General features: G+C 39.3%; 1 protein-coding gene across 2 annotated transcripts in view; it reads left to right on the top strand.

Annotated features, from left to right (window-relative positions):
- Positions 1 to 16,895, top strand: part of Dlc1 (DLC1 Rho GTPase activating protein) — a 370,246-nt gene that overhangs the window by 167,735 nt on the left and 185,616 nt on the right. For both annotated transcript variants that reach the window (XM_076914035.1, XM_076914037.1), the window contains exon 5: positions 2,334 to 2,367. In XM_076914035.1, coding sequence (XP_076770150.1) covers positions 2,334 to 2,367 — 34 coding nt within the window. The remainder of the gene's footprint in view (positions 1 to 2,333; positions 2,368 to 16,895) is intronic.

Here is a 16,895-nt window from a genome sequence, read left to right as displayed (position 1 = left end):
TTTTCTATCATTTGAATATTATAGAGGAGAATAACAAAATTTGAAAGATTTTTCCCTCTCATTTGGAAGTTATTAGTAGACTTTCCTTTGTTTCATTGAGAGAGAAGAAAATACAAAGTTACAGCGAACCCATATGGCCAGCAGGAAAACCCCATTTAATTGCTTTATTGCCAGAAATGTTAACTAACTTCCCGAAGAGGCAGCTCAAATGAAACATATGGCAGCTATTAAACAGGGTCCCTAACACATTCTAAACTATGCTTTTCTATGAGAACGGTCTCATAAGAAACAATCGTATTTGTTATGTCCATTCCACAAATGTTTGATGAACACCTACCTACTTTGTTCTTGAGTATATACAGCCAGCTTTCATGAGAAGTTTCTGGTAATCCCTAAAATAGATAGATAGAACATGCTGGGACTTTCAAACAAGGACTTGACTCTATTCCTCATGCCCATCTAGGAAGTCAAGGGTAAAAGAACCATCTCATGGGCATCACCTCCTTCCCTATGGTTTGATGCCTGAAACCATTCCTTTTCCACCTGGATAATCTTTTGTTGTAAGATTTATTTATATTTTTTTGCTAATGTGTACATATGTTATGCAACATATGTGCGTGCCCCAGGGTGCAAAAAGAGAGAGTCAGATCAGTTATTCAAAGACACTGTTGGAAATCAAACTCGGGTCCTCTGTGAAGCAGTAAGTGCTCTTAGCCACTGAGTCACCTCCTCAACCCCACACCTGGGTAATTTAAATCATCTGCTAGTTGATCGTTTCTTTTAACACCATATCAATGATAGAGCTGACCACTGCCACTCAGTATTGATCGTGTGAAACTGTTTTTTGCCTTTTTTGTGTCTCTTTATCAACTACATTGAGAATTCCACACTGAAGAAAATTGTTAGATTTTTGTACCCAAGATATTGTAAGACATGTAATTAAGAATGACCAACAAGCTTGAATTAACAGAATACTAAAGTATCAGCATTTTCTAATTCCTCCAATGTTGTATAGTCCTAGCTAATTTCAATTTATACAAAGATCATTTTCTAGAGAGATAATTTAACCTCAAAATAAGCCAGTGGAGAACTATCCAGTTGTTATCATGTGGTCTACCTTGAACAGAGACATTATCATTGTCCAGGCACATTAAACTTTGACTCTTTTTTTCCCCTGCTTTGTAATTTGTCTGCTGCAGTTACTTAATAGAAATGTGAGTTGGTAAATTAAAGCAGCATGTGGAACACCGTACATCAAACTGCTTTGTAAATATGTATCCCTACACTCATAGATTAGTGAATCTCTCAGCCTTCATCAGAGAAGCCTCTCTCTGTGTGTGCTTTTCTGTTTGTGTCTCTCCCTGTCTTTCTCTCTGTCTCTCTGTCTCTCTGTCTCTCTGTCTCTCTCTCTCTCTCTCTCTCTCTCTCTCTCTCTCTCTCTCTGTGTCTTTTTCTGTCTCTCTGTCTTTCTCTGTCTCTCGCTTTCACATGCACACACACACTCACAACAAATCACCAGTGTAAGGATGCCTTTCTGGCCTCCATATTCCCTAAAGACAGAAGAACTAGGTAGTCTGTGTTCAGTGATTGTCATATAGAAATCTCAATGGATGGGTTGTATAAACTGTACAAACCTCTCCAATCTGCATGCACATTTATGGGTGTACCCACACACTCTTCTACATGCAACACACACACACACACACATACACACACACATTAATGCCTCTGTGCTGTTTTATACAAGAACAATTGAATTGAGAGCTAGAAATTCAGGCTCCTTAATTCATTCTGAGTATCCACAAAAATGTCGTCAACAGAATGCTCTGTAAGCTTTTGAAACATTTCATTTTATTCATTCCTGCCCTTATGCTTAAAATAGTGGAAGGCACTACATTCAGTTCTCCCAGCAGCCCTAAGAAATATGTTGGATTTCCCACCCATTAAAAAAAGAGTCAGGGTAGCTCATTCAAGGGTTTACTGACAGTAGAGAAAGGCCAAAGACGTGAAATGTACAGACACTGACCAAATAATTTGCTTTGTGGGCCTCCAAAGATTAGGAAATGAAATCCACCTGAAGTCTGAGAGTATGTAAGGTTAATATACCGCCAATGCCATTTACGCATAATATAGACTGATTCTAACTTCAGACCAGAAGATCATTGCAACCTGGAGGATGTGACTCTCACACCCAGGCCCAATGGCTTCACAGACTACTCCACAATGCTGATTTGTTTTGTACTGTCTGAATGTAGTTTTTACTGTGTTTGTAATGATATTAGTTATTTTTTTTTCTAATAAGGTCATAATTTCATGCATCTCTTCTTTTTCAGGCTGTCCCATGTATTGGAGAAAAGGAAATGGCTGGTAAGTTGACATTTGGGTTGTATTTTGTCTCCTACCGATTTTAGAATAAAATTCCACCTTAAAATTGAGATCTCAGTCATATCTAAAACGCACTGATCTCATCAATTTCTGTGGGAAACGTTGGCAAATCCTTAGCAAATAAATCAGTTGTTCTCAAAGAAAACATGGCCTTTTAGCATTGTATTGTTTCAAAGGCCTTCCTGTAGCGTTACAATTAATTTCAATTACATTTTTTCCTCTCAGGGGGAAAATAATTGATGTTAACCAATGCAATGAGGTGTGGTCTTTGAAATTTGATTGTTGGTCTTTATCAAGGCTTACTCTTTAATATCAAGTAGCTTGTTCAGTAGTCAGAAATAGATGTTCTTGATGGATAAAATAGAGAGCACATGATTGAACATAGTTAGGAAGCAATGAAACTTATGGTGAAAATAGTGTTGCTTTTCACGTTCTGGGATGCTTGTAAGTATTCCACAGTATTGTGGGGAAATGGGAAAAAACTAATGAGGGTCATGAAAATAAGAGAAATTAGTCTGGAGTCGGTACAAGTGTGTGCTTTAAAATCTTTTGGCCTTTCTCAATATTGTCTTCTGTGTTCAACCTAAAGAAAATAAAGACAAAAAAGAAAAGTAAAACCAGTTAGAATGTTCACCGCCTACTTAAAGCATCTCGTTTCATTTATGGACACGTGACATCATTTAGTTCATAGACGTGTGACGTTTAAGAGCAAGTTGTGTCAAACGAAAAGAAAGTATGACTTCAAGTTCTTTAGTGAGTTTAGAGCTTGTGGGGTGTGAGGTTTTATTTACTCATATTTATTTATGTATTTGTTTGGGGGAAGGAAGTGTGCACACATACCATGGCATGGCTGTGGGAGGCAGAGAACAATTTATGGGAGGAGGTTCTTTCTACTATATGGGTTCTGGAATATGACTTGTATGGGAAGTTTGGGGGTGAGAGCCATCTTGCCAGTCTTCATGTGTGAATAGGGGATGTTCATCTTTTCTTACTGGGATCTTGTTTTGTAGCTAGGAAGTTTTCACACCAAGATCTTAGCTCTTTACCACTGTGAGCTGAACTTGCCTATCGTGTTTAGTTGGTGTCTGATTTATTCACTCTAATAGTGTCGAGAGCCCCTCAGAATAGGAAGAAATGATTAAAGTGGATTCAAGTTTCTATGAAGGAACCATAAAATTCTGTGATGAATGGGCTCTGGTCATGCAGATTAATTATACCTACTGGCATCAGGTGAGTTTAAAGTACATTGTTAAGCCATAGGAGGTCTTCACGCAGATTTTGCTGTGCTGTCTAGTTAAACAAGGGTCAAATGTGTACATTTACATCTTAACAACAAAGCAACTTAGGCCCCTACTTTGTCTGAGGTTGTGACATCCTTTGTCATTCCCTAGACTAGCTGTGATTTAAACAAGGTGTATAACAGCAATATTGTCATCTTATTCCAGAATAACAGCAAATTCTTTCATTCTCTCAAGGAAAACAATTCAGGTGTGAACTGTGGGCTGGTGGGGGGAGAAAGAAGGGAAGGAATTCGCTTGTCTGAGGGGACGGAGTAGCTAAGCGCCACCTCCTTCCACTTCCACTTAAATGGTGTCACGTGGACATGGAGGAGTGCTTCACTGTGTCATTTCTCAGATATTTCAAAAATGCCATCATAACTCAGGATTCAGCACAGCATAAGCAGAGTGCATCACCTGTTTCCTGTTACCTTGCACATTCTTCTCCTCTGCAACAGAAAGAAACATAAAATTGACTGCCACACTTTCTAATATTTGTGTTTAATATTAAGAGGGTAATCTTTCAAAGTTGATAGACTGAATGATGGTACATACCAGAAGTTGAAAGGCATAGGCTAGTGGTTCACAGATTCAGTGCAGTCCCAGGCTACTTAGCAAAACCCTATCTCAATATATGTATCTATACTAGAGGGATAGGTGGATAGGTGTGGTGGTACCATCCCATAATTAGTTGAAAAGCTGATGCAGGAGGACAGCTGTGAATTCAATGAAAGCCTAGGCTACATAGCAAGTTCCAGACAGGTCTGAGGACTGCAGAAAGAGATCTTGCTGCAGTAAATGAATAAAAGGTGTCAGCAAGTGATCTTGGCCAGTAAAGGCATTGCCACCAAGTCTGATGCCCTGAGGTCAGTCTTCTGGACCTACATGGCGGAAGGACAGAGTTTTCTTTTGACTTCACACACACACACACACACACACACACACACACACACACACACACACACACACACACGAGCAAGCGCACTCGCATGCACACACTCACACGTGCAACGTAAATTAAAAACAGAGGAAAGAAGTTGATAGACTCAGTTCATGGTGCTTCATAGGCGCCTGCTGAAGAATTGAACCAGCTGAAATATATCACCTTGCCCAGCCTCAGGCACATGAATGTCCCATATCACATACTTGATGATTCATGTTGAATTCATTCTTACCTACATTAAAACAGTTATATGTCTGTGATATATTCCTAAATAAATTTTACTTTATAAATTCCTAGAGAAAGTGATGCGCTTATGAGGAAATACGACTTTTATTGAAAATACAAATGAAAGAAAGAGATTACCAGTTTAAAATTTAGTGAGTTCACCTGTCAAGGTGATCCCTTGTATTTTGAATAGTCTGTGAATAATGGTATCAGATCATATGGTCCAAAGGAGAATATTATTTGCTTCAAAAGTTGTGGAAGAGTGTCTGTATCTAACTCTTCTCTTTCTAAGCTTTCCATATTCTGTGGAAACATTCTGAGTGTTTGGTCTATGAATGTGACTTTATTTGTTCCCAGCTCTACGACCCTCTGGTTTTAAGTTCCCACTGAAGAGAAGAAAGCTGAAGGCTTACCCAGTCTTCCGGGGTAATTGAGTTCTTTAACAGGATTAAAACTTCCTATCCAGCCTAAGGGCAGCCTTTTTTCTTTCTCTTTCTTTCTTTCTTTTTTTTTTTTTTTTTTTTTTCTTGCTAACTGAAGGCAGCCTATTGTTCCTTATTAAGAAGGTCTATCTTTAACTTGTGTGACTTCTCATCCAAGCCAGCTAAAACTTACTAGAGCAGGCTTTCTGAGTCTCTAAACAAAATCACTGGTAGTGCACGCATCCTCACTCTTGCGTAGCCTTGGGTTGTTCGTGATGGTCTTAGCCAAACCTCCATTCCCATCAGTGCTGCTGAGCTTTCCCAGTAATTCTACTCCTGTGCTCCTTCCTCCTGAGGATCAACCCTCCAAGGCAAACACTGAAAACAGCACCATCCTGTGCACCCATCCCATAAGTACTTACTGATCAGCTATGTCTTCTGTGCATCCTATTAGGGTGTTATGAAATTTTAATTACGATAACAATTCAGAGTCTGCTTGTAGGAACTCAAACTCTTCTCAGAGAATAATTTCCTGCTCTTCCCAACAGAGCATTGCTTTAGCACCTTGTTCAAGACTTCCTAGGGGAAAAGAATCATACTAAAACTGCTTATAGGAACCTATGTCAGAACATGTATTCTTAGGACTGAAACAGTCTTAGGACCAACCAATTCATTCATAAAAGAATTAGACTTAAATCACACAAGTATCGGCATATTTTGTTTTTCTCCATCTATGATATTTTCATTATTAGTATTAGTCACTAAATGTGTTCCCCTAGAGAATGGGCCCAGTGGGCACGATGGTGGGTTACAACCCCAGCAACAGCAATTTTTAGATGAAATGTTGAAGTCCAACCTGACATACATAGGTAAGGCCGATCTTGAAAACAAATCAAGATCCTCCCCCACACAAAACAAAACAAAATAAAATGAAACAAAACAAAAAAGAAAACCAGAGGGAGCCCCAAGCCACTGCTATCTTCTCTAGTACATCTGCTCCCTATCTGTGTAGCCTTCAGCAAGTTATGCAACTTCCTCATTCTTCTCATTCACCAGTGTAAAGAAACCGCCTGCCTTGCTCTTGTTGTAAGCAGGGAAGCCTTGTGCACAGTGAGTTCTAAAAGCATAGCTCGTTCTTATGACAATCAGTAGTGCACATAACCACTGTGCTCTGGGCCTCATAAAGACAGGCTATATCGATACTGTCTGTGTGTGCAGCCTCGGGACATAACACACACATAAAAGCTATCTATGTAGCTGCACTTGTAGAAGAGGGATCATTTTTCTCACAAATCTGATTCAGACACATTATTTATTACACTACAGGCCCAATTGGTCACATTTTAGCCTCCCTCCTGAATATTTTCTCTTTGAGACTGAAATCCTCTCATGAATATGTATACCCACAATTCAGTATCTACAGATTAGTCCTTGAGAAGAATATATTTCCTTTGTGCTTATGTTTCCATAATCACACTGTATACCCAGTCCAGTGCTATTATTGGATCCTGTCTACCCTGAAACCAGACTCACAGAGGATCCAGCTGTTCCTGCTTGCCCTTAGAGTGCATGAGGTCCTGTCAGCTCCTCCTCAGCCCAAACTCCCTCTGCCATCCCTCTCACTGGAGGCTCCACTTTCAATGGAATTCTTCAACACTGCCCAGAACTGGTTTTTTCCCTGCTTTTTATAGATTTATTTTAATTATATGTATATGTGTGTCTGTGTTTGGGGGTACGTGCACATGAATGCAGATGTCCTCAGAAGCCAGGGTTTGGATTCCCTGGAGCTGGAGTAACAGACAATTTTGAGCTACCCTGCAAACCCCACCCAACTTGAGTCCCCTGCAAGAACAGTACAGCTTTTAACATTGAGCATCTGTCCAGACCCTCGCTATGGCTTTTAAAATGTTCTCTAATTAAACTCTATGCAGTTGAACGTAATGAGACACTTGTTTTCTACTAGGAACTTCATTGATCATATATATATATATATATATATATATATATATATATATATATCATATGCATATACATATACATCATATACATATACTAGTATTATGTATTATACATATATATTAGTATTCTTTTTTCTATATGCCTTTGATTAGTGAATGGGTGGTTGGTTGATTTGTTGGTTGGTAGATCCAACTAGAGTCACCACATCCAACCAGAGAATGCCTTATTTTTTCTCTCTCCCCTTCTGCCTTGATGTGAGGTATAAACTTTTTCTTATTAAAAAATAAATGAATTAAAAAAAAAGGATGGTAAATAATAACTAAGTTAGAAACTGAAAGATGTCCAATTTGGAAAAAAAAAAGATAAAGTTTGCTTTTCTTTATGATAAATAATAATATTTACATTAAACACAGTGGAGGAGAAATACATTTATACCAGTGAGTTAGAATGTCCATTTTTACAGAAGCATGACGTAGATGGTGTAACTTAGAAAAGAGATACACTTTAGTCAGTGAAATGAACTCTCGAGATACATGTGAAGAGCACTACGGTTCCCCATGAAGTGTCTTATGCTAAAACTCAATCTCAAAATACCTTTTATCGCCTTACACAGTCGTCTGTGCCTGTTGTGGTTAGCCGTTGTGGTTAGGGCACTATCCCCCAGTCTGGTGCAGTTTATTAGCTCCAACAGTACTGTCACCTCCTTAATGAGTCATTATCTAGGCAGAGCCAGCCCTTGGGCTCTGCTCCTAGGAACAGGCTGTGTGCTTTCTGCTACAGTTCGTTATCTTGCTTAGTTATCCTTCTCTCTGGGTCTTCAACCTGTCTTCATCAACAATGCTATTTTTGTGTCTCATGAAACTAGAAAGATTGCCTTCCTTGTAGGTGTTGTGGAAACCTGTTCAATCAAACAACTATAATCACATAAAGGCTTCCACTTCAATATCAGTGATGAGAGTTAACACTCTTCTAAAATTGGTGTTTAACTTTCTCTCTCCTTCCTCCTTTACCCCTACTTTTCTCCAAAACTGCCAAATATCTCAGCCAAGTAATTAATTAATGGTGGGTAGCTGGAGATCTACGCCCACATGAATGAGCAAAGGGTACCATTGAGGAAAATGACTTTGAATCTAATGTTGGCTGGAGTACTTGGTTGTTTTTCTTAGAATGTTTGTTCTCCTGCCTTGAGGTTTTTTGGTTGGCCATAAAAATGCTAAAAATCAAGATAATGAATAATTCAGTCTGGAACTCGTGTGAAAGCTGTCTTTGAGACGATAGAGTGGAGCTGCACTCTCTGCAAACTTAGTGTTGTGGTGAGCAAAGCAGAAAACTAACAAACAAACACTGCTTTGTGACAAAGGGGTGAGAAGAGAAATCCGGGTTTCTGTCACACAGTAAAGGACAAAACCCAGACTGAGTGTCATTTGGTATTAATTTCCTGGGCAGCCTTTGATCAGTAAAAAGGGAAATGCAGATGAAAATATTTTTAAAAGAACCCTCTCCCCACCCCAGAAAATAAAATAAAAAGACACTTGCCCTTTTCCTGGTCTGATTATCAGAGATAGTTATTACCAGTTATCAGTGTTAAAATCTCCAAGCTAGCTTTGATCAGAAAAAAATAAAAGGGCTGCCCAATTTCAGATTTTTTTTTTTTTTTTTTTTTTTTTTTTGCAAAACTTCACTGTTTCCTGTCTCCAACTTAATACCAATAGCATTAGTGTAATTTCTGTCCCCTGTACCAAATAAACTACAAGCATCTTGAAAGACAGAATTTTGTTTCATTCAGCTCTGTATCCCAGCGCCTGGCAGAACTCTACGTGTTTGATGTATAGTAAATACGTGAATAAATTGAAACTACATTTAAAATCTGCAATTGCTTAAAGCTCTGTAGTGCTGTCAAAGCCCACTGTAGAATATTCTAGTTCTAAGTGAAGTTATTCCCATGACTGCAAAGACCCCCTAGCTTGCTTGCTGAGTGTCCACGGGATCCAAAAATTGTCTGTATCTGGCTGGGCTCAGCTCTAGCCAATGTCCCAAATTTCCTATCCACTTTCACTCTCAGAAAAAATGACTTTAACTATTTTTACACAAATAGCATATAAATACTCACTTGCTGCATTTTTTTTTTTTTTAAGTTTTATGGTCTCTACTTTCCTGCTTTTTTATGAGGAAAGAATTTAGGGTATGCCCACACATAACCTCACAGTTTCTCTGAAACCTAATATAAATTCATCCATGAAAAGTTTACTGTGTTTGAGTGGGATATTGAGAAGAAACACATTAGCCTCCGGGTATCAGAAATTCCTTTAGTGTGTGTGTGTGTGTGTGTGTGTGTGTGCATTCTAGCATTCTACTCTTAAATGCCAAATTATTGACTACAGTATTTTTTAAAATATAATTTTAAAAGTATTTCTCATTTTCTATTTTCAGTGTATTGTTAATTAAGTAAAACAAATTTATTATATCTATTTTCTCCATTATATTTCAATCAATATTGATAGGTATTTTCTACTAAGTTCTGTCCCCTTCATCTGCTATATCCTGCATGGAAATATTCTCCCCCAGGCCTTTACAGCTGAAGGTCTGTCTTGGTTATATTCTTCTTTCAGTATTTAGTGTTAAGATGTATTTCTGTCTATGAATTTATAAAGCTCCTTCCACCATAATTGCAAACTTAATTGGACTGAGAGATGATTGGAACATCTTGTAGAGATGTAGCAGAGCAGAACTCTATGTATCTATGAGGGGTTTGTAGACATGATTGGGCCATGAGGGCTCTGACATAACCAATGGTTTAATCCTTTAACACACTCAAAATTTTAGGAGATTACTGGAAGGTAATAGAACTGTGGAATTCAGGGTCCTGGTTAAGAAGTTTGTCACTAAAGGTGTGCCTCTGAAGGGTATTCCTTACCCTGGCCACCTCTTGTCTCCTTTTTCCTAGATGCCATGATCTGAGCCAGTCTCCACCACAGCTTCCACCATCCTGAGATTCCATCTCATCCCTGGGTCAAAGCAGTAGACACAACTGACCTTAGAATGTAGCCTCCAAAAGCATCCCTATAAAAGTTGGTCCTATACAGCATGTCATACTGCACAGAGCAAGTGCATTAAAAGTATTTTGGGGAACAATCTGCTCATTTGTCAGACCAAGAAACTGCTGACGGAAGTTAGTTAATTGCCAGTATATTGATGAGCAGGACCTTTCATGGTATTTGACAAAGTTAATATTTCTTTTCTGAAAATGTCCTGTGGACATTGTACTCCTCTTCTAGGAAGGACTGGCTATTGGTGATATGAAGAGGTGACAGAATTACCATCATGGGCAGATGGAAGAGTTTTGTACTTCAATGGTATAATTGGTGTCTTACTATCTCAGTTAGGATTTCCATTTTTGTAAGAGACACCATGACCGAGGCATCTCTTATGAAAGAAAACAATTAACTGGGGCTGGCTTACAGTTTCAGAGGTTCGGTCCATTATCATCATTGCAGAAGTCCAGCATGGCAGAGTCCAGGCAGACATGGGTTTGGAAAAGGAGCTGAGAGTTCTACACCTTGATCTGAAGGCAGCAGAAGGAAACTGTCTTCCATGCTGGGTGGAACTTGAACATAGGAAACTTCAAAGCCTGTCCCACTGTGACACACTTCCTCCAACAAGGCCACACCTCCTAATAGCAGTACTCCCCATGGGCCAAGTGTTCAAACATATGTACCTATGAGGGTCAAACCTATTCAAATTACCATACTTATTTTGCTTTCTTTTGCTGGAGGCTGAGGGATGGTAGGGGAAAAGCAATTTGGAAAGAAGAAAAGGGTTTGTTTGGTTTACATATTTCAAGACACAGTTCATTAAGGAAAGCCAAGGCAGGAACTCAGGGTACAAACCTGGTGGAGGCAGGAGATGGTGCAGAGGCCATGAAGGAGTACTGCTTATTGGCTTGCTCCTCCTGGCTTGCTCCATTTATATTTTTATAGATCCAGGACCACAAGCCCATGGGTAGCATCACACATAATGGTCGGGACCCTGTCACATTAATCATTAATCAAGAAAATGCTTTACAGTCTTGCCCACAGGCCAGTATGATGAAAGCATCTCTGCTGTGGTTTCTTCTTCTGAAATAACTCTAATGATGTCAACTTGACAGAAAACCAGAACAACTGTCATTAACATTTCTGCTATAGAAAAATGAACAAGTCACTTTTCTCTTTCCTGAACAATGATCAATACAAAAGGCACCTTTGCTTCCACTTTATTTAGAAAACAAAAGAAGAACTTGCATTGAGTTTAACTCACACTGATCTTTTCTTGGGTGTTCTTTAACTGCCTTTGTAGAATTTCTCACACACGAACAGTGATTCAGCTCATTTTATTAATAGTATGAATATATAGAGAGGTGCATACAGGGTAATTTGTGCATTGGTTGTGATTTCTCTAGAAGGTGATTAAATTTGGAGGTTAAACATAACAAAAAATAACCTTGACCTTTTGGAGATGGAATAACATCTTCCCTTACGAATTCTTCCCTTATTTAACATCTATTGGCTACAATAACTTTGATTTGCTTTTCTGTTGGCAAGAGTTTGAAATCAGCATCTCTTCCACTGGGTTAATGACCATTAGTATTGAAGGAATAAGACAGGACTTTGGCATATGGTCTATCTAAGGGGAAAATCATGAGTTGTCATTTTAAAAAAAAAATGAATTAACTTAATGCCCAATTAAAAGCTTGTGTTCTGCTTGTTATTGAGTACAGACTGTCTAGAGAATTAATCAGAGGAAGAGTGATCCTGGAAAAGGGAAGCTGTTTTGTCCTAATGAATGTAGCCAGGTAGAAAAGATAAGAGTCACACAAGTGCTGCCTAACCAAAGTGGTCGCTGAGGAGCCTCATTCAACTGTCACAGCAGGGTAATGTGTTTGCTTTCAAAATTTCCCAACCGCAGGCTTCCCTAGAAAACACATCCCAGCGACTCCCAAAGGTTCATGCTGTAATATTCCCCTTAATGCAAAGGTTAACTCCATTCTTTCCTATGGATTTAAGAAAGGGTGAGTGAGGGACAACAGCCCGGCTCAGAGCTTCTATAGTCTTCCTACTCTTTAAGTCTTTGCTTTGCTCGGGTGTATCCATCAAGTATTTTCCCACTGTCCAGTGATTTCCTAAAAGGAGACATTTTTTTTTCTGTACTTCTGAGACCAGTATCCTAGCAGGTGCTTGAGTTGGTGTGTGTCCATAAATGATAGAATGGTTTAAATAACAGCATGCCTGCACTGTGGTAGATGTTCAGCAGGTAAACATTTACTTAATTATCTAACTTTGCTGCTAGAGAGATGCCTGTGTCCTATATCAGAGGGAAGGAGGAGCCAAGGCTCGGTGAGGCTCCTAAGGGACCCAGAGTCAAACTGTGGCTGCATCAAATACTTAAATGCCAAGACTCTTGAGCTGATGAATCCATTTTTCCATAATCTGGCCTTACCCTTCCTTTCTGACCTTCCTCTTCTAACATGCACCTTCTGCTGTTGCCATGGTAACAACTTCACATTTTTTTCCCCCCTGAATTTTCTCCATCTGCCTTGACCTTTGCTACTCCTGTTTGTTTCCCTCCTGGAAATTCTGTTCCCTGTCCCTCCAAAGACTGGCTGGTGCTGTACACTCACTCTGGCCTCTCCTAGATAGCCCATGCCCACATTAATTTCACACTGTTGGGAATGTTGCAGCTGTAGTATGCAGACTTCCCTATGCCAGTTGTTTATGTCTCTCATCCTAGATGGGTTGTGATCTTGCTTGAATGGTTTGTTTGCCCAACTCTTGCAAACAGCAGCCTCCAAGTTATCATTTGAAACATCACTAAACACAGTGCTGAGCACCACCGAGAAGGAACTGAGGTAATAAAAGACCACTTTTTTTTTTCACCTCAGTTTTAAGTTGACAGCAATATTGAGTGGGGAGCAGAGCAGCACTGAGTGGGGAGCACAGCAATATTGAATGGGGAGCACGGTTCAAAGTGTGATATTCCTCTGGTCAAGGCAAAACAAAGGACATGGTGACACAGGGCACTGTGTAATATATATTTAAGCCCCTCCAAAGCTTATCGCGGATTGGTAACTTCTTTTAGGTGCTGAATATTTCATTGTGAGTAGATACAGTAGTCTCTTTATCCACAGAGAATAGAATGCAGAACCTTCAATGGATGTTTGAAACAGTAGGTAGTATAGAATCCCCTATATACTTTGCTTTTTTTTTTTTTTTCTAGACGTAAGCTATTCAGTAGTAAACAAGGTCTAGTGGGTACAATGTAAATATTCGGGCTGGGAATAGTTCACGTTCCAGGTAGGAGAGAACAGAACAGCAACATTGCATCACGGTATTTGGAACATCTAAAACCAGGACTGTTTGTCCCTGGCTGTCAGCTCCCGTTCTTGGGAGGTGACTGTCATACTAGCAGAACTAGCCTGGATGGTTACCTGCTTGGCTCTTTTTGATGGATACAATACAAATGAATTCTGTACATCTGGGTGCTTAGACATCCATCCCCAAATTTCTGTGACTAGATACTTACAGTTTATCTGTCTCTGAGAGTTCTGATGCTTATCCCTCCCTGATATTTTACATCATTTCCTCTTTCTAATATACGTGTTTTCAGTCTAAATATATGCCACAGTGAGTATGCTTTGGGTCTCAGAATGTGTCATAATTAGCCACGATAAAGAACCAGTTTTTTATTTTCTTATTTATCCAGTCTTACAAGTTCTAGCAACATCTGAGTAGATAGTGAATGCTTGATAAAAATCATAACTTTTCACAACGATTCTTTCTTCTATATGACAAAAATATTTCTGAATCAAAATTATGTTTTAGCACATTGAATATCTTTCCATTTCATCTTCTTTCAGTAACATTTGTCCAAGTCAGCAGCATCATACCTTGTTTATAAGATCTGGGAGTTTTCTGTTTTCCTCTTCAGCAAGTAAATGGTTTCTCATTTTCTATGTCTTTTAAAACAATTTAATTGTATCCCAGGAAACTGCTCTGTTTTAAATCTGCATCATAATTTCATTACAGTGCTGCTGCTCCCAGTAATTTGCATTGTACACTATACATTCATGTTTTCTCATTAAAATTAAATATTTAGATACTAAGCAATAATACCTAACACTGTAAGCTTACAAGAGGGAGGAATATAAACAGTATAATGAAATGTGTTTATCTAAGAAGATTATAACCCAAAAACATGAATGTAGTACTTAGTACAGATTTATAAGTAAAAAAAAAAAAAAAATCTTCAAGAGAAACACTGAATGTCTCAGAGATAGTCTATGCATTTTGTCCTTTAATGAAAGAATACACTTATGTGGAAGCATTTCTATAATGTTTTCTTCTACCTACCTATCATTATCTCAATATCATCTATTATCTATCTGTCTATTATCTCTTTTTAAGTTGGGATTTCAGCATGTAGGTTTTTATAAAATAGAATCTTTCATCCTCGGAAGGATGTGCTAGGACAAGCATGGGCCACCACCAACTATGATTGTGGGAGGGTGTGTCTGTAGTGTGTGGAATGAGTGTGTGTGTGTGTGTGTGTGTGTGTGTGTGTGTGTGTGTGTGTGTGAATATGCAAGGTCTCTCGGATTTTGCTAAACTGGCTAGCCTAGGATTAGCCTGTCTCCACATGGCCTCCCTACCACCAGCACTGGGATCATAGGCACGTGCCACCACACATCCAGTTTTTGTCCGAGTGCTGGCCAACCAGACTCAGAGCTTCATGTTTTCCTGGCAAGCACTTTACCAATCGTGCCATCTCCCCAACCCGACTTGAATTTTCTTTTTCTTACTATTTCTTCCTGAGGCTTCCTGAGACTCCCTTCCAGTTGAAGGTCAAAAGTTGATGGTAAAAGGGGGAGCTTCCCTTTGTTGGGAGAGAGGATTGCCCGGGTGCCAGCCAGATAGAAGATTTTTCTTATTTTGTGACTTTAGAGGATCAAGGAGCCAACTTAGCATTGCGATAAAGCTCCCACTGTTTTATAATATTGTAGTGCACCACGTTTAGGCCCTTTAAAAAGCAGAAGTGGCTGAGGCTGGGGATATAGCCATGTTGGTACTATACATGCCTGCCTAGCAAGCATAAAGCTCTAGGAATCAAACACGGGAATGTTTGTGGTGCCCCCTGCCTCTTAGCCCCATAACACTCAGGAGCTGGAGGCCAGACACCCGGAAGTTCGCAGTCATCCTTGACTACACGGGGAATTCAAGGCAAGCTGAAACCTTATCTCAGAAATAACTAGGTAGGGAAAAGGGGGTCATCTCAGTGTGACTTTGTGAACCCGATTCTGAGATGGTACTAACCATTCTGCAGCTAATCTCAAACTGTTTTCCTAAAAGGTCCACAGCAACAAAAAATTAATCACATCCCCATCCTCCCTGGCATGCGCACACGCAAGTGATACAGACTAGAAGAGAGTTGGGAGGGACACATTCAAAGTGTCCTTGAGAAGGGAGATGTACAGACAACTGTATATGCACCGCCAGGCCTTAGGAGAAGGCATTCCAGTCTAGAACAGACTCCAGCTCTCTAAAACGCGCTTCAGATTCAGATTACAGAATGAGACACATTTCCCTGCAGGAAACTGCATATGAAATTTCAGCAAAGTAGGTTTAGTTCGATTACAGGCAGAAGTGAGCAAGAAATTCTTCTTGTATTCGTTCCTCATAGCACCCGTGTAAGCCACACTGGTGCGCTGATCCATAGACGAAGCTGCACATCTGGAAACTCTTTGCTCCATCTGTGCTGGGGTTTCAGCCCCTTGCTCTTTCTTCACCATTTCCCATGACTTCAGCTAGTTCGCTATTTTCTTTAGTGAAACTATTTAACCCCTGGAGCTTCAGGGTTTGTTTTGTTATTTTCAAGAGGGAGGCATGCAGGAGGCTTCCTCATACTGTTTTTTGGTTTGGTTTGGGGCTTTGTCCTTGTTGTGGTTGGGGGGGGGGGGTTAATGGGGGGGAACGGGGGAGGAGGTTGGTTTTTGTTGTTGCTGTTATTGTTGTTTTATGATGCACGTGAATTTAACTTTTTTCAAATTTCTTTCAGTATCTGGTCCTATGTAAAAGATACAAATGTCAATAAGCATAAATATCTGACTAACCCTGTGGGATACTATTTTAGAGCTCTTAGACACAATGTTTTGGCATTTGTTTTAATTGGTTCATTATTTATGTTTAATATTCCAATTCAAGGTTTTGATTTCACTTATTTCACGTATTATTAAGTGTCGAAAGCATGTAAAATAAGGTTGCATATTTGCAAAAAAAAAAAAAAAAAAAGTTGGTTTCGCAGTACTTACTGTGGTCTTTTATAATTAAGAAAATAGTTGCTATTCCTAAGCCTTAAGTCAATTACATGGCATTGGTCCCCAGGAATGGAGCCTCTCTTAGTGGACTACACCCTCCTCCTTCAATCAGCAATTAAGAAAATGCCCCCCCAAACCCCCCTTCCCCCCCACAGACAGGCCCACAGGCCAATCTGATAGAAGTAATTCATTAGTCAAAGATCCCTCTTCACATAAATACCACTCAATAATTATCAGAGTAAAAAGAAAATGATATGTTTTATAGAAAAAAATAAAATATTTTTAAAAGATTTGTCCTAATTTTGGAAAACACTTCCTTTAAGGAACAAAAAAAAAAA

The sequence above is a fragment of the Arvicanthis niloticus genome, chromosome 16, assembly GCF_011762505.2.
Source record: "Arvicanthis niloticus isolate mArvNil1 chromosome 16, mArvNil1.pat.X, whole genome shotgun sequence".
Lineage (NCBI taxonomy): Eukaryota > Metazoa > Chordata > Mammalia > Rodentia > Muridae > Arvicanthis > Arvicanthis niloticus.
Note: the sequence above shows the minus strand (reverse complement) of the source record. Positions and strands in the feature narration are given on the sequence as shown.